Source organism: Anopheles ziemanni, chromosome 3 (genome assembly GCF_943734765.1).
Source record: "Anopheles ziemanni chromosome 3, idAnoZiCoDA_A2_x.2, whole genome shotgun sequence".
Taxonomy (NCBI): Eukaryota; Metazoa; Arthropoda; class Insecta; order Diptera; family Culicidae; genus Anopheles; species Anopheles ziemanni.
The window spans coordinates 82,514,333-82,533,425 of NC_080706.1; the positions used below are offsets into that span (position 1 = coordinate 82,514,333).

The 19,093-nt window shown below is 44.2% G+C and overlaps 2 protein-coding genes across 2 annotated transcripts; one reads left to right on the forward strand and one right to left on the reverse strand.

Moving 5' to 3' along the window:
• The first annotated feature begins 255 nt into the window (after positions 1-255).
• LOC131288300 (DNA polymerase delta catalytic subunit) lies at positions 256-3,714 on the forward strand. Its single transcript, XM_058317420.1, has 2 exons — positions 256-387; positions 468-3,714. The coding sequence occupies exons 1-2, from the start codon at positions 317-319 to the stop codon at positions 3,673-3,675; spliced, it is 3,279 nt and encodes a 1,092-aa protein (XP_058173403.1). The 5' UTR covers positions 256-316; the 3' UTR covers positions 3,676-3,714.
• Positions 3,715-4,295: 581 nt separating this feature from the next.
• LOC131286292 (ADP-ribosylation factor-like protein 1) lies at positions 4,296-5,567 on the reverse strand. The gene is made up of 4 exons (XM_058315226.1): positions 5,313-5,567; positions 4,997-5,213; positions 4,820-4,931; positions 4,296-4,743 (listed from the first exon to the last, which is right to left on the reverse strand). Exons 1-4 carry the CDS (start codon positions 5,314-5,316, stop codon positions 4,534-4,536), a joined length of 543 nt encoding a protein of 180 aa, XP_058171209.1. The 5' UTR covers positions 5,317-5,567; the 3' UTR covers positions 4,296-4,533.
• Positions 5,568-19,093: the final 13,526 nt, after the last annotated feature.

Below are 19,093 nucleotides of genomic sequence, written 5' to 3' on the forward strand. Positions count from 1 at the left end.
TTCGAGAGTAAATTATTTGGTCGCGTGGAAGCCATTTTGCATTTTGATAGCAAAAGTAGTTTTCTCGTACTTATAATTTGAGAGAAGCATGACGAAATTTCATTACAATTTTAAATGATTCGTAGAATATCAACTCGTTAGCTAGAATGGAAAACTTTAACTTTACAAACTTTTCCTCCCAATTAATAACGGTCGACCAGTTAGCTTTGACATTTATGACGTTTCGTTTGTTGGTTTTTTAGCGCGCATTTTGTAGTCGGTAATTTAGTTGGCGTTCTTCGCCTCAAGATTTCATCGTAAATTGCTGGATTTTTAAATGAACGCAAAACGTAAACCGTTCGCTAAACCGAATGAAGCCACATCATCCGGTGCACCGAAAAAGTTCCGGTAAGTTTCTCGCGGTGGAAACATGTAATACAAGCATCCGCATTTCAGTTCACAACCTTTTGCTTTCATCGTTTGTTCAGCGATGCGGACGATGAAGAAGAGTTCGAAAGTTACTTCGAGGCAGAACTGGCCAATTTCGACGACGATGCTGATACGGCACGCATCGGTTTGGGGCCAGAAAGTGAAAACAGCTGCGCCAAATGGAGCCGACCCGCACCAGAACCACTCGATCCGAGCAAGGATCCGCTAGTGTTCCAGCAGATCGACATCGACAATTACATCGGCCAGCCGATGGCGGGAATGCCAGGGGCACAGATTGGCCCCGTACCGATTATGCGCATGTTTGGCGTTACGATGGAGGGAAATTCGGTTTGCGCACACGTACACGGGTTCCTACCGTATCTATACGTGGCGGCACCGAACGGCTTTAACAAGTCTCATCTGGCGGAATTTCGCACCGCACTAGACAAAGCCGTTCTGCACGATATGCGCTCGAACAAATCGAATGTACAGGAAGCGGTGCTCGATGTGGAACTGGTCGAGCGCCAGTCGATCATGGGCTACAACGGGGAGGATCGTTTCCAGTTCATCCGCGTAACGGTTTCACTGCCGAAACTGTTGGCCCCAGTCAAGCGGTTGTTGGAGAAGGAACAGATGATGCCATCGATGGATTTTCAGGACTGTCGGGTGTACGAAAGCAATATCGATTTCGACATTCGCTTTATGGTCGACACCGGAGTGGTCGGTTGTAGCTGGATCGAGCTGCCGGCGGGTAGCTGGCGCTACCGGCACCGGGGAAAATCGCCTGCACCAGAAACGCGTTGCCAGATCGAGGTCGATGTTGCGTTCAACGCATTCATCGCACACGACCCGGAGGGAGAATGGGCCAAGGTGGCACCGTTCCGTATACTCAGCTTCGATATTGAGTGCGCCGGTCGGAAGGGAATTTTCCCCGAGCCTCAGCACGATCCGGTCATTCAAATTGCCAACATGGTGATCCGACAGGGTGAACCGGAACCGTTCCTTCGGAATGTTTTCACACTTAAAGCGTGTGCTCCAATCGTTGGCGCACAGGTGCTCAGTTACGACACAGAACAGGAGCTCCTGGACAAGTGGGCCGTGTTTGTACGCGAGCTCGATCCGGATATTCTCACCGGGTACAACATTAACAACTTTGACGTGCCGTATCTACTGAACCGGGCGAGCCATCTGAAGGTGAAGAATTTTGAGTACCTCGGGCGTATCACAAACATACGTTCGGTCATTAAGGACACGGTGATCCAATCGAAGCAGATGGGCCGACGTGAGAACAAGTTCGTCAACTTTGCGGGTCGTGTGCCGTTCGATTTGCTGTTCGTGCTGCTCCGAGACTACAAGCTTCGTTCGTATACGCTCAACGCGGTCAGTTATCACTTCCTGCAGGAGCAAAAAGAAGACGTACACCATAGTATCATCACGGATTTGCAGAATGAAAGCGATCAGACGAGGCGCCGATTAGCGATGTACTGCCTAAAGGATGCGTACCTTCCATTGCGTCTACTGAACAAGCTGATGTGCATTGTGAACTACATGGAAATGGCCCGTGTGACTGGTGTCCCGCTCGCTTGTCTGCTAACACGTGGCCAGCAGATAAAAGTCATGAGTCAACTGTTGCGTAAATCACGCGTAGCCGGTTACCTCATCCCGTCCTACCAGAGTTCTGGCACGGACGAGCAGTACGAAGGTGCCACCGTTATCGAACCGAAGCGTGGCTACTACGCAAATCCGATCTCGACGCTCGATTTCGCCTCGCTGTACCCAAGTATCATGATGGCACACAATCTTTGCTACACGACCCTTGTCCAGCCGAACATGAAGGACCGGCTAGGGCTTGACCCCGATCAGCTCACCCATACGCCCGCGAACAACGTGTTCGTGAAGGCATCGGTTCGGAAGGGTATACTGCCGGAAATTCTCGAGTCTCTGCTGGCCGCCCGTAAGCGTGCCAAGGCCGATCTCAAGGTCGAAACAGACCCATTTAAGCGCTCCGTCCTCGACGGCCGACAGCTGGCGCTGAAGATTTCCGCCAACTCGGTGTACGGGTTTACCGGAGCGCAGGTGGGAAAGTTGCCCTGCCTGGAGATTTCCGGCTCCGTTACGGCGTACGGGCGGACGATGATCGAGTACACGAAACAGGAGGTCGAGCAGCGGTACACGGTGGAGAATGGATACGAGAACGATGCGGTCGTCATATACGGCGATACCGATTCGGTGATGGTAAACTTTGGAGTGAAAACGCTCGAGCGAAGCATGGAGCTCGGGAAGGAGGCTGCCGATTACGTGAGTGCGAAGTTCGTCAAACCGATCAAGCTCGAGTTCGAGAAGGTTTACTATCCGTACCTGCTGATCAACAAGAAGCGCTACGCTGGGCTTTACTTTACGCGCCCCGACAAGTACGACAAGATGGACTGCAAGGGTATCGAGACGGTGCGGCGTGACAATTCTCCGCTGGTGGCGAACCTAATGAACAACTGCCTACAGAAGCTGCTAATCGAGCGCAATCCGGATGGTGCGATCGAGTACGCGAAGCAAACGATCGCCGATCTGCTGTGCAATCGGATCGATATTTCGCAGCTGGTAATCACGAAGGAGCTGGCCAAGAGTGACTATGCGGCCAAACAGGCGCACGTCGAGCTGGCGAACAAGATGAAAAAGCGTGACCCGGGTAACGCACCGAAGCTGGGCGATCGCGTTCCGTACGTGCTGATAGCGGCGGCGAAAAACACACCCGCCTACATGAAGGCGGAAGATCCGATCTACGTACTGGAGAACTGCATCCCGATCGATGCCAACTACTACCTGGACAACCAACTGTCCAAGCCGCTGCTGCGTATCTTCGAGCCGATCTTGGGTGATAAGGCGGAATCGATCCTGCTGCGAGGTGATCACACACGCACCCGTGCCGTTGTCACATCGAAGGTTGGCGCGCTGGCCGCGTTCACCAAAAAGAGGGACGCGTGTCTCGGATGCAAAGCGCTGCTCCCAGTCGGACAGGAGGGCCGGGCGCTCTGTCAGCACTGTGGCCCAAACGAAGCCACGCTCTACCAGGCTGAGCTGAGTGCCCAGCGTTCGCTCGAGGATCGATTCTGTCGGCTCTGGACGGAGTGCCAAAGGTGTCAGGGATCGCTGCACGAGGAGGTCATCTGCACCAGTCGTGATTGTCCCATTTTTTACATGCGCACCAAGATCAAGATGGAGCTGGAAACGCAGGAGAAACGAGTGTCACGCTTCGGGGTGCCAACGTGGTAAACGTTTGGTGGCAGTAACAGATCAGATATCTGTAGCTTACTTTTTTTTTTTCTAACAACAGCTGAGAGAATAGCTCGTTAACGAGCAACATCAGTCTAGGTCGAATTGAAGAATCTTTAACCAGAATTACATAGGCAGTAACATATAACACAAATCCACCATAATTACAGTTGAACTTAATTCGTTTGTATAATAGTTTTTAATGGTACATAATATTCTTTTTTTTTTCAATATAAAATTAATGTTTTTCAATCCAACACAAATGTGTGTGGTTTTCATGACGCTTGCATTGCTCCAACGCACTCCCATCTAACCCCTATAAGCGGGAGGAGAAAACGAACGAAACTGTGACCGAACAAAGGGATAAGGGCGGCGTGCGAAGGAAAACTAATTAAACTAGGGTATTTGCTTGTTTGTCCTTTCTTTCGTCAGCACTTCCACCCATTTAAATTATTTGGGAAATTGGAGGAAAAAAGGTCAAAATGGTTGGCATGTTAAAGCGGATGAGAGCGGAAACCAAATTTTCCCGTTATACACCGTGTTATTATGTTGCATTGGCGTCACATCGGACAGCTAAAGCAGCGATAATGATAAATTTGAGTGACACGCATTTTCGCATTGTAAACGTATCGAGTAAAGTACTCCATGCTAAGTTTTAAAGGTCCCGCGGTCCTACGGCAGTACCAGCAACACTCTCGAGAAGATCGAAAAACGGCTGGGCTTCGCGGTTGGGACTTTGTCGTCGTAGTCGTCGTCGTCGTCGCTAAAGTAGATGAACCCCGTCATGGGGAACGATGAATGGAACTGCAGAGGGAAGAGCGGACAGGGCGAACTGCGGCGTATGACTGCGGGCAGCAGCTACTTTCGCGCCTGTAACGCATTCGAGAGCCAGTCCATGGCCTGATCGAGGCCCTCTCCTTTGGTGGCGGATGTTTTAAATATTTGGAACGTTCGGTTTTTAAGCGCCTCCAGCCCGAGCGCCTGATGCACCTCCGCCACACTCATGCATCCCTCCATGTCCTGCTTGTTGGCCAGCACGACCAGTATAGCTCCGGCCAGCTCGTCTTCCTACGGAAGGAACGATATGAAACGTGTTCTCGCGCATTACGTCTACGCTCTTTGTGTAGGTGAATTTTTTCCTTACCCTTAGCATGTAAAGCAGTTCATCTTTCGATATGCCTATCCTATCCTTGTCTGCAGAATCTACTACGTATATGATAGCATCTGTATTGCTGTAATAGCAACGCCAATATGGTCTGTAAGAAGAATTAAAAGAATTTATAGGTGCTGTAAGATCGAGAACCCGCTAACAAACACCTACCGTATGCTGGTCTGGCCACCCAAGTCCCACACTTGGAATTTAAGATTTTTGTATGTCACCTGTTCCACGTTGAAGCCTATCGTTGGTATCGTGGTAACCACCTCTCCCACCTGCAATCGATACAGTATTGTCGTCTTACCGGCGCCATCTAGACCGAGGATAAGTATTCGCATCTCCCGACTACCTAGTAGGCCACGAAAGTAACTGAACAGTCCACCTGTAAAGCATAAAGGGAGCAGATATTTTTTTCAATCGATATGGAGAAATATTATCACCGAGAAGAAATCGGCTAGCGCCTCCACCCTTCTCTACCTACCCATGTTTTCTTGAAACTTTCTGTGTTTTTGTGCAGTCACGAACGGTGTCAACAATGACCGTATATGCGGGAACGGGAATGGATTGTGGCTGGCTAGAGTGTGGCAAACGGGTTATCTCCACTCGGACACAGCTAACTGGCGCCGGTAATGATAAAGTTTCAATCGAAATCCCGTAAAATGCCCTTCCCCAAGGGAATCACTTCACAGCACCAACAATACGGTTTTACAGTCGGACGAGTCAGACAATTTTTTGCAGTCCAACATTTGACATCTTGTTCGTGTTTGACGTGTCGTCGTGACTTTTCACAACCGCCCATGCAACAAAAATCGAACATTTCGAACAACCATTTTCGAATAGTACACGAGGCTTATACATGACCGCAGGTTCACACGGCGCTGCGACAATCCTGCGATCGGGAGTTTCTGCGACACTTTTGACATACGAAATGGCCGACCTAGGCTATTTTTTGATTACTTTGACACTTCAGTGATCGCAGAAACCCCGGTCGCAGGAAAGTTGCAGCGCTGTGTAGACCTGCGGTGACGGTATTTATGACCACGATTATTCGCCCTTTATACCATTATTAGACGGGGGTCCGCGACAGCCGAGCGGTAGCGCCGGTTAGAAAATCGGCCCATGAGCGCCGGGGCTCACCACCTCGACGGCGTGGGTTCGAATCCCAACCGAGACCAAACCCTACCCTGTACGAGAGGACTGACTATCCACGTACAACAGGGAAACAAGTCTCGTAAGCCCTTAACGGGCAGGTATGACCAAGAGGTCGTTACACCAAGAAAAAGAAGAACCCTTATTAGAAAAGGAATATTTCTGTCCGTCGATTTTGGAAGATAGTGTCAGATGGCCATTGACAGCAATATTCCGATTTTCTTTCGGTTACCCGGTTGACAACCCGGTTGACAAAAAATCAAAGTTTTTGCAGCTGTCATGTAGTACCAGCAAGTTTTTCCATGGCAGATTGCTGGGACTCTTGCTGGAACTACATAGTACCAGCAACAATGTCAATTTCTATCAACCGGGTAGTATTTTTATGTCAAAGTGGCTATTTGTTTACTTTTTGCTCTGTTGTTTGCAACAGATTTTGTTCGTTACTCTAGGTTTAACAATACGCTAAATTCAAACATGAAAATGATCAATTAACTGCAAAACACATGTTGTGGAACTTTGCGTTATTACACGAGCGGATAGTATTTTCATGTCAAAAGCCAATTTTAGCAGAAAAATACTGGGCAAAGATGTCAGAAAAAGCCCTCGTCTCATAAGGGTATTATTATGTGCCAACGGGAATTGTAATGTTTTAGGTTAGGTTAAATTGGATAGAAAAGTATGGCCTCATCACACTGGTCACTTGGTGGTGCCTTTTCAAAGCCACTGAACTGTCAAACTCGGGACACGTTGGTCCAATGACTTTTATTTTTCATCGTTTGAGTGATGATTTGTTGAAACATGACATTTGTAGGGTTCCACAGAACCCACACCTCTCTTTGCAATGTTCCAGCGCAGAATTGCATACCTCCGGGAATTTTATGCAACATCCCATTATTTGATAGCAAACTTGCAGAGCAAGCATGTACTGCGCCAGTACCTTACTCCCCAAGTCTGTCATTCATAGAATCGAAACCGTGTACATATTGTGTACACTGGATATGTACTCGTATTCGTTTCTTGTGTCGAAAATTAATCAGCTGCAGCACGGATTGGCAAACTCACAATGGGATGAAGCGTTGCATCGGTAAAATCCCAAATGAAGCCCCCCCAGCCGAAATCGCTGTCGTGGCTACACCATTTGTGAGCAGATGTACCTTAAAGGTATGCAATTGGTGAAACAAATGTCGTTGTGTGAACCGTTCGAATTGAAATCTCGTTAAATTAAAGATGATTATTATACTGGAAAGGATGTACAACATAAACTCCCTCATGCATAACTTGCATGAGTGTATGAAAATTCGGCTACGCCATCAATCTAGGGGTGCGGTATGAGGGGGGCCCACGGGCCCCCCTTATTTCACAAATTTATAACAAACTCCCTTTTTCGGTAGACCTAGCGCAGTCCGCTCGCTACGCTCGCTGCGGGCGCGCCGCCGTTTCATACTCATTTTTGTTGAACTTTGAACGAAATACACCAGCGTGTTATCCTTTATGGCTGATACACAAACGACTGACACTGAGCCGAGCGTTCGCCGTGCTTTTATTCAGATGGTCAAAGTTCATACATATAGAGGTGCACCCTTGTCACCATCGCGGTTTGACATTTCTCCTGTCATTTGACGCTTCTATGAACAGTACATTCATGCCAACATACATATGTCAACACTCCTCCTCATGAATCTAATGTTCATTCCGTTACTAACTTGCTAATACCGAGTCCTATCGAGAGTTCTTTAATCTTTTGTGCCCCTAGTGGTTTGGTTAATATGTCGGCTAGCATTGCTTCAGAAGCACAATACTTTAATTCGATAACTTTCGTGTTACAAAGATCTCTAGTATAATGATATTTCATATCTATGTGCTTTGACTTTCTCTTTTCATGACCTGACAAAGTAAATTCAATGCACGCACGATTATCTTCGTTAATAATGGTTGCTTCTCTTTGTTTTACATCCATTTCCTCCAATAGCCTACGCAACCAAACCGCTTGCTGTCCTGCCTCAGATAGAGCTACGTATTCGGCTTCCATTGTAGACATCGAAACGCAAGTCTGTTTTCTACTCGACCAACTGACTGTGCCTCCTCCTAAGCGGTATAGGTATCCGCTACAAGATTTCCTGTCACTGGTATCTCCAGCCCAGTCAGCGTCGCTATATCCTACAAGCACAAGTTTTTCATTCTGGCTTCCTAATTTCAACGCATTGTCGATTGTAAATAGTAAATAACGCACTACTCTTTTCGCTTCCAACCAATCGGATTCTGTAGGGTTGCTTACATATCTGCTTAATATGTTTGTAGCTACTGCTATATCCGGGCGTGTGTGTGTTGCTAAATAAAGTAGACTTCCTACAAGCCTTTGGTAATCATCATTGTTTTTCATACCCTCACTCTTCAGCCTATTATTGAAATGATCTGGATCCATAGGGTACTTGGAAACCTTTGCTTGATCCAAACCGAAACGTTTTGCAACTGTTCGTATGAAACTATCTTGTATCAAGCTATAAAATCCGTCCTTATTTTTTATCACTCGCATCCCCAGAAACCAATTTATGTCTCCTAAGGATGAGACTTGTAGTGTTTTACTGATAATTTTAACCACGCTCTCGATTAATTCTTCACTACTTCCTGCAATGATCATGTCGTCTACATATATTAACAAATATAGTATATCATGCTTACGTTCCATCTTGAAGAGACATGTGTCCGCTTTACATTGTTTGAATCCGTTCTGTTCAAGTATTCCCAATATTGTTTGGTACCAGACCCTTGCGGCCTGTTTTAGTCCATACATGCTCTTGTTCAGGCGACACACTAAACCTTCCTTGCCTTTCTTTGAGTATCCCTGTGGTTGTCGCATATAAATGGTTTCATCTAACACACCGTACAAATACGCAGTCTTGACGTCTAGATGTTTAACGTAAAACTTCTTGTGCCCTGCTATTGTCAACAAGAGTCTTAATGTGCACTGATTTGCTACAGGTGCAGTAACTTCTTCGTAATCAAATCCTTTCCTTTGCCCGAAACCTTGCGCTACAAGTCTTGCCTTATATCGATCAACATTTCCATTCGCGTCCAACTTTTTCTTAAAAACCCATTTACATCCGATAATGTTGCTGTTCTCGGGTGGATACGTTAGCTCCCACGTGTTGTTGGCTTCTAGGGATCGGAACTCATCTTCGATAGCCTCCATCCACCTGTCCTTTTCCACGGATGTTATGGCTTCGTTGTACGACGCTGGCTCATCCACACTTGTTCTTACCAAACCTAAAAAATAGTCGGTAAATTTAGCTGGTGGTTTACCTCTTGTCGATCGCTGTGTTAATGGATCGGCAACCGGCTGGTCTAGGTCTTCTGAGCCCGATGAGTAATGCTCGTTTTCTTCCGCTGTATCAAAATTCTCCTCCTGCACGTTGATCGGGTTGCTTTCTTCATCGACATCATCATGTTTGTATCGATCAGGATCAACGTCGAGTATAATTTCATCAACAGGAACACTATCACCTTGCTCGCACGATGCTTCGTTGAATACGACGTCACGACTAATCACAATGCGGTCCGTGCTAGTATCTACAAGCCTGTATGCCTTTTCTTGGATGGAATATCCGACGAATCTTAGTTGCTTTGCCTTGGGTTCCATTTTTCCACGCTTTTCTTTAGGTATTTGAACCCATGCTTCGCATCCAAACACTTTGAAATGGTTGTAGGATGGCTTTCTACCGAACCATTTTTCAAAAGGTGACATTCCGATTATTTTCGATGGTAGTCGATTCTGGGTATATGCTGCAGTAAGTACTGCTTCTCCCCAATATTTGCTTTCTAAACGTGCATCTTGTAACATACACAATGCCATTTCTTGAAGTGATCTGTTTTTCCTCTCAGCGACGCCATTTTGCTGAGGCGAGTATGGCACTGTTAGTTGACTCATTATACCTTGCTCTTTGAAGAACTTTTGCAGCACCTTTCCGGTGTACTCACCACCATTGTCTGATCGTATGGCCTTGGGTGTTTTCCCGAATTGTGTCTTGCAGAAGGCCACGAAATTCTGAATAATTTCACTAGCATCTGACTTCTGCCGCATAAGGTAAACGAACGCCATTCTCGAATGATCATCTATAAATGTGATGAAGTAACGGTGACCACTCGGTGTGTGAGGAAACGGACCACACACGTCCGTGTGAACAATGTCCAACTTGTTTTCACTTCTTTTGTTTGTTCTTCTGAATGGGGATCGGGCCATCTTCCCTTCTATACAACTCGTGCAGACATTTGTCATGTTCAGTTCTTCCAACTTCGCCTTATCGCCGAATAATGTCTTTATTACTTGTGGGTCTCGATGACCAAGCCGTCTATGCCATAAATGTAGACAATGATTTGGTGATGTTCTACTCACCAACGCATTTTCGCCGATGATACACAGGTGATAAAGACTTCCGAGTTTTGTTGCCACAGCTATAACTCGCCTTCCTTGTTCGATAAGACAACGATTTTCTTCGAAAATTACTCGCATGCCCTTCTTCACTAGGCAGCTCACCGATATTAAGCCACCTTCCAGTGTGGGCACATAAAGTACATCGCTAACTTTTATGGCCAATTGTTCGCCATCTTTTGTCACGCATACTAGGGTTCCTGATCCAACACCTTCAATTTTTGCCTTGCTTCCATCGGCCAGTGTGACACTACTTTCCGCACAATTCACTTTAATTTCAAAGAACGTTGGATCATTCGTCATATGCCGCGACGCACCACTGTCTATATACCAGTTTCCTGGTAGGCCTTTGCTTGCAGTCCATGCCACCGGTCCTTCGTCACTCACCGTCACTTTCGCGGAATTGTGTTTTGCTTCCTGCATTGTTCTGTTAAGCAAACGACAGTTTCTTTTCATGTGGCCGGCTTTGCCACAATGAAAGCACACTACACTTGGTTTGTTCCTATTCACTTTGTTCTTCGTCGTCACTTGAAACACTTTGCCTTCTGCCGAACTTATTCCCGAACGTTCACGTCGTTTTTCTCCTTCGGCTAGAAGTTTGCTCTTCACCAACTCTAGGGTTAAATTATTGGTGGAAATCTGTTCCAATGCGGTAGTTAACGGATCGAATGATTCCGGTAACGAACATAGCAACATCGCAATTTGCCATTTTCTGGGTATTGGCTCTCCTAAATCTGCGATTTGTTGGACCAAGTTAGAGAACGTTTGTAAATGATTCTCTATGTCCCCGCCTTCTGCTAATTCTAAGCGCGTCAGCCGCTTTAGCAGGTACACTTCTGATCCCGCTTCATGGTACCCTTTTATGGCATCCCACGCGTCTTTTGCAGACGTTGCGTCACGCACTAGCCCAACTTGGCTATCGTCGACACACAGCCCAATCGTTGCACGTGCTCTCGAATCTTTCTGCTTCCATACCGGTGTCTCTGGTTCCGGCTTTGCTTCGCCAATTGTGCACCAAAGCTCATCACGCTCGAGGAGCATTTGCATTTTAAACTTCCATGTTTGGTAGTTTTGATTGGTCAACTTAGGCACCATAAACCGTTGCGTATCCGCCATTTCACCTGGGCCCATAACCTGTTGAACTTTGAACGAAATACACCAGCGTGTTATCCTTTATGGCTGATACACAAACGACTGACACTGAGCCGAGCGTTCGCCGTGCTTTTATTCAGATGGTCAAAGTTCATACATATAGAGGTGCACCCTTGTCACCATCGCGGTTTGACATTTCTCCTGTCATTTGACGCTTCTATGAACAGTACATTCATGCCAACATACATATGTCAACAATTTTTTCACTCCGACTCATTGGTTTATGATGTCCATCTTGCTCAGTTTATCCGATTAGTTCAAATCATTACAGCTTCTAACGGAACATCAACGGTTCAAATATTCAAACTGAATTGATGTGCCACCTATTGCATACTTTCAGGCGCAAACGTGGAAAAAATGATGACGATGCGGCGCCGGGGGGGCTTCATTTGGGATTTTACCCAAACGTTTCTTATTTTAAGCTTTATCGCCATCTGTATGGCTTAACGGGCACGTTGGGATCACAGACGGAGCTGGATTTACTTCGCGAAATACACAAAGTTGATTTCGTGACAATTCCTACCTCGTACACAAAACAATTCCACGAAACGCCGCCAATCATCTGTTGCGATAAAGAAGAATGGACTAGGTGCGTATGTAATCAGGCAAAATTAATAACTAAAGTGGAAAAGCGATCTGTTCTTATTATTTGCGAAACCGTCAAAGACGTTCAAATCCTATATAGAGCTATAACAGGACAGGGAATCATGAACGTCCATTGCTATGAGCGCGATTACGAAGAGTTTGCAGTGGCAACGGGTAACAAAATGCTAGACCAAGGACAAGTGATCGTAGCAACGAACTTGGCGGGTCGTGGTACTGATATACAAATAACAGATGAGTTGAGGAATGCTGGAGGACTACACGTTTGCTTAACATATCTGCCGGGCAACAAGCGCATTGAGGAGCAAGCGTTTGGAAGAGCTGCACGCAGCGGCGATAAGGGCTCCGGGCAGTTAATCGTGGTGTATTCGAAGGGGGAAGAAAAGAAGGAACATCTTACCGAGATGATCATCTGGGATATGAAAAAAGAACGTGACATTGAAGAGGCATTACGGGTATCAGAAATAAAATCGTACTACGAGAACCGAATAATTCCCGAAGAAAATTGTTTCAATGAGTTTAAGGATCAGTATGAACAACTGAAAAAGAAATTCAACGATGACCGAATTCCTAGCGGGCTGCAGGTAATTTTGCTAACAAGCTTTTTGGATAGATGGGCATTTTGGTTGGATGAGCATAGCGATAGTAAACCCACTGGGAAAGATGGTGATAAAGCGAAAAGCTATGATCAACTAAGCTCCAGTTTCAAACGGCTGTGTGATGGGATTCCAAAAAATAAAGCAGGACACATCGAAACCGTGGCGTTGCTTCCTTGGGTTGACGGAATGCCAGCACAAATGGTGAAACTAGCCAAATATTTTTCACAGCAACAATCAGGGTCATACGTGGATCTTTATGATACCTGCATTAAGCTCTATGATCGCGTAATTCTGAATGAACCTTTTCATTCCGAGGCAGCGCACTACTTTAGGGCATTTGTTATGGGCAAAAAAATCAATTGGGAAAACCGATTTGACAAGAACAACATGTCTTTGATTGAAGAATTCCAGCAAGAACTACGGGCAGTTGGAAAACTGTTTGATACCCATAGTAAACTAGCCACAAGTGCAGCCGCTACCATTACTAACTTGATACTGTACGTTGGAGAACGTAGTTCACGAGTCAAAGGATACGAGGAACAGAAAGACCACGTAGCGAATCTTTACTCCAAGTACGTCCGATCCATTGATGATATCCTACCCACACAACACGAAGTCGTATTAAGTTGAAGAAATTGAATCACATATTAGTATTTTTCGAATCGGAATCGCAGTAAGCATAGACAATGTACGAGCAATGTATATTCTTTGTTCCATATGATGCCGATTAAGAATGTAATACGATTTTCTTTATGCATACGTATAGATGAACGAGCAATGTACGGCTGATGTATATCGTAAGTCGTATATGATGCCGACTTAGAAAATATACGACTAATCATATACATTTTTAAAAATGTACGGTTAGCGCCTCCACTTTTGTACGTATAGGCATTATTTTAGCATCATTTACGATTCAATCATATTGCATAGAAGTACGATTATTTCAAGTTGATATTCGATTTACATGCATATGTGTTGTGTGGGTAGGACACTTTATCACTCCGGAATCATTTAAAAATGATGATACGGATATTCATGCCGCAGAGTATCTTATGGAGGAACTTCTTAAAGCTGGGATTCTTGTTCAAGCTACGGTAGTAAAGGAAAAAAAACCTCAGAAGAACCTTACCACAGTAGGCCAGGCTTATGGAATATCTTCAAAGTCGTTGGAAAAATTCTTATCCGAGTACGCAACAAATGTCGATGAAGTAAAGTTTGAAAAAGATCTCAAACGTGCGATTGCCTTACCCGGTAGGGAGCAATTTTGGTAGATACTCGTCAACGAGGGAGGCTTACATGAAACGGTGAGTTATGTGATTGTAGATCAAGAGAAAATGAAATTAGTTGATCCCTCGTTACTGGATTTTGTGACGAAGCAAATGGATGAGAATGTGTTGAAAAGGGAAACTATCAAATGCACCAGCAATCAAATGGTTCTATATGCAACAAACGTATCATCAAGACCAGAGCAGTTAATTTTCGAAAAGGATAATTTTATTGAAATCGTCGGCAGAACAAAGTATACATTTCTCAAAGAGCGCAAGGTTCTGTCGTTTGATAAAAAGGCCAGCATCGATGCTACTAAGCTTAAGTCTGTTCATTTCCCTTGTTTTGATTCCATTACAACGGAAGATTTGATCGAGCATACAGCTGTTACTAGTATGGAGGCAGAAACAATTTTATCGGAACTGGTTCAACACAAAGTGCTGCAAAAACATCCTCAACAAGCAGGATTGTATGCATTAGCGATTTATGAAATGCCGCTCGGTCCGGTTCTATCGTGTGCTGCCTACGAGCCGATTGTTCGGCGCGTTCTTTCCGTCTGTTTCAGTTACAGGTTAATGTTGCAAATGATAATAGAACAGCTGGAGGGCGAAACTTTTCCAATTCGTTTGGAACTCCTGTCTCGACCGCATCGCAGTCTATTTATTTATTTATTGGAGCAAAACTTCATTAATCCAATTAAGGTGATGGATGGTGACATTGAGCATAAATGGAAACAATATTTCAAACAGAATTATACCAAACAGGAAATTAAAGCTTTGATTTATCCGGGTGAGGATGCTGCATCAAATAATAACGACGAACTTTTTGACATACTTTTGCAGTTTAAGTGGATCGTTCCAGCGACCGATCATCACTTTTGTATTGTCGAAGCTGCAAAGCGATCCCCGCCACAACTGATTATAGCTAAGCTTGGACATAAAGAAGCGAAAGTTTTTACCGACAGCTACAGAACAATTGGAAAACAGTTTGACAATCGTTTGAAGCTTACTAAAGATAACAGAGCCTGCAAACAAATAATGAACAAATTAACATGCTTACGAGGTTCGTTAAATATTCGTAAAGTTCCTAACGTCGCGTTTGGATCTTTACTTGACTGTGACGACATCAAGAAACTTACCAATGAGGAAGAAGTTCGTCTTTTCGTTATTAATGGACTAGACGAACTGATTCACCTAGAGGAGCAAAAAAGGACCTTAGTCATGCTTTTCAATACCGCAATAGTGGTTGCGATGGGAATTGCTCAGTTCGCCATCGGTGCGGTACTTGAATTTTCCTTTGCTGGTATTATGCCCTACCTTGGAATGACACTGATGAACGAAGGTATAAATGACCTCATTTACGCTACCACGGCCTTCTACTCTGGATACTTTAGCTGGCAAGATTATGCAAAATATAAGCTTCGGAGCGTTTGTCTATCAACTGTCACTGTCGGAATAGCTGGATTGGCTACAAAGTTTGCTCGGGCAGCACGATACGCTTGCAAACTTTATGTACCTAGTTTAAACACAGTGGTAGAAACAGTAGAGGGCACACAGCAGGCTTTTAATACGGCCGGTGGTTTAACGGGGGTGAAACGAATCGCATCATGTGTATTCAGAAAAACTCTGTTCGAAATGGCCAATACGGCGACCGACTATATGGTCGAAAAGCGTGAACAATTAGAATGTGCTATGCTGGAACGGGAGTGTGTGGCAAAACCTGCGGAAATATTAAATGAGCACACTGTTCTAGGCACGCTACATCAAGTTTACGTTGCGTTTGGCGAAGATGAGGCATGGACTATAGTGAATGCTGTGTCCAAAAGCACGTTCGAACGGAAAAGGGGAATGTTGGAATATCTATCAAACATTAGTAACAAGATGACTGCTAAAGTTTCCAGCCAAATAAAAGCAAACCCCGTAACGAGAATGTCATCGCATCAGCGTATTCAAGAGTTGACACGAATTTGTCGTGTAACGAATACTCTTTTGAATGATCTAGAGCTCAAAATGAAAACCAAACTTGATGAGTTGAATCCAGAATTGCTTGATGGGTTGACTGCAGAACAAACTGGCGACAGGCAAGGATTTGAAAATTTTCAAAAAAAGGTTGTTGCCCGGTGGGAGGAGTCATTAAGGGAAAAGTTTGTTGAGGTCATGCCGCAGTACGATACGCATTCAACTACGAAAGAAGATGTCGAAATGTCTTCCAAGGACATGGACTTCCGTGAACGGTTTAAAAATCGTAAACGGCAACATAAAGGAATGCTTCAACGTCGCGATGAGGAACCACTCAACAGCTTACTAAATCACACCCAAAAGTATCATAGAGATTTACTCATGCTGATGGACAAAACTAGGAACCCATCCCTACTTGCAGCCATCGTGCGGGAAAACGTTCCAATGAATTTCACGTGTGCCAGTGCATGCACCTTTCTAACCTGTAACATTTTGCTAAGGCGTGGTGTTATTTTATCACCACTAACAGTCGTCATCGAAGGAGAAAACGGTGTGAAGCAATCGTTTGCCTATTCCATAGAAGGGGTGGTTGAGAAAATTATCAGCATTAGAATCCAAGATAATGCTTACGAAGTTTCTGCAAGTGATTCGCAGGGGTGTATGGACGTTCCTATCATCAGTCGATGCTTGTTTGACGGTCTAGCTAAGAAAATCCCCGAACTATATGGATGTAAGTCCTTAAGGAATGAGGTAGCTGCCGCCATTGCCATAGATCCAGTGTTACAATACGTCGTTAGGCAATATTATCATAGTCTACCTCAAGTACTGGGACTATTCGGTAGTATTCCTCTCGACAGAACGAAGGTAGTGCAAGGAGTTACATCGTCTACTATGAACAGTGAAAGGTCTCTGGAAATGAAAAATGATGTGGTAGTTTCTGGAGAAAGTAGTAATCAAAATGATTACCGCAAGAAACAAAAAATCGGTCAAGTCCATACGGCTCAGAATAGCGTCATTAAGCAACCTACCAGAGTAAAAGTAGATTTTCCGAACTTTTCTGAGCTTTTTAGGAATTTTCGAGGCAAAACTCAAGTAAAACGTTATGCATATGTGTACAAAGCAGTCGTCACAGATATAAACAATCTTCAAATAGAGTCCAAATCGGGACTTAACTCAATTGATTACAAACAGCCCTTGTCAAAAGACGGAAGGGCTATATTACGAAACTATAAGCAAAACTATGAAGCTATACTCACGAAACACATAAACAATGTTCAGCTTAAGATGAATCAATCGCAACCGTCAAATAGTTCAAAAAATTACAAAACACTTCAGTATCTTAAAAGAGCAAGACATTCTGTAATACAGACTTCTGTTCAAGAACTTTTCGAATGTGGGAATATTTCCATTTAACAATAATACAAACAACCCAGTTTGATGGCAAGGAAGCAAGTGAAACAAGGCACAAGAAATAAGACTAACAATAGTAAAAACGTTTGGTTCGAGTAAAATCGGCGGTCAAGATAAAGGAATAAGAAAGTGATAGATAAAACCAGTACAGGTCTTTTGGAGAACGCCTCAATACTGTCTAGATTTTGATTCCAAAATCCAATTACTCCAAGAGGTGAGTAATTGTCTAAACAAAAAAGGTTGAAAAGAACAAAAGTAGGGGTGGTCGGGGTAATACGCACCCCTGGGGCAATACGCACCCCTTCCAATTTCCATTGAAAGACGAGTTTTTAACGCGTAAAAAGTAGTCAACCTGTAAGATCAATCTAAAATATGGTCACCCTGTGAGTTTGGCAGCTCTACATCAACAGAAACGTGAAATAAACGCAAAACAAAATCATTCTCAGCTCAGATAATTTTTGTTATAATGTGACGTACCATTCTGCTAAGGAATATTAAGGGCAAATACCAATATTTGCCCACGAGGAATACGAAATTTAGTGAATTGAGAATCAGTGCTTGAGACTGTTCATGAAAATTTCGGAAAGTATGCAGATTTACTCATATTTTAGTTGAAAATGTGTTCAACTATGAATGGGGGCAATATGCACCCAGTATGTCGGGGTGAAATGCACCAGTTTGTAAACAAACTATCTTTATTTGACGGTGGATGTTGCCTCTTTGTTGTGGTGCATATTGCCTCTTTGTTATGGTGCGTATTGCCCCTTTGTTGTGGTGCGTATTGCCCCTTTGTTGTGGTGCGTATTACCCCTAGCAAAGGGGCGTTTTGCCTCAACCAGATACAGATCGATCAAAAATTGAACTTTTTCAAAACTGAAAAAAATACGTTTTTCTTAGCAAAAAAGGCAAAAATTCCTGAACTGGTAACTAGTTTGAACTTTAATGAATCCAATTCAGTGATGAAATCAACAATCCAGAGCCAAGTTGTTAGAAAATTTTATAGTTTTCCTTAAGAGGTGCGTATTACCCCGACCACCCCTATCTGATGTAAAAAGAAACGAAAGCTGCAGAATTAGGCGATGTACGGGAAAGGGCTTCGCCACAAACCTAGCATAATCCAGATCAAGCGATGACGGTTGACGCTACCCAGAACACCCGTTTACTTCAATATTTTCTTCGGGGGAAGCAATGCAAACATTCAGCCTATTTTAGGCTCGATCGTATAACTGCCCACTGTCGATTGGTATGACACGATATCAGGTATGTTTGCATATTTTTTATACCAAGAACGAATGAATAGATTTTTTATTGGATGAAATTTTTTATAGAAACTACAGAATACTTTTCTATAAAGGTCTTCCCTTCCGCCGTAACAACGACCGTTACACATGGATGCAGCACGGTCGGACTTCCGAACTTGCAGCGAGGACTTACAAGAACATTCCAAACCGCTGTATAAAACATTGAAAAGGATCATGAAGCTATTTAACATGGAAGAAAAAAAGACCCGTACATAAGCCAGTGCAACATTGTAGGCAATCTATTTGATAAGAGTAAGATGATTAAACGGTCGGTGCAAGCACAAGTGCAATAGTTTTTTTTTTCATCTTTTTAGCATGACGAATGTGAGCACAATCTCCAGTTACTGATAGACTCGAACCGGAGCTCCCACTAACTGAATACATCGAAGATCAGT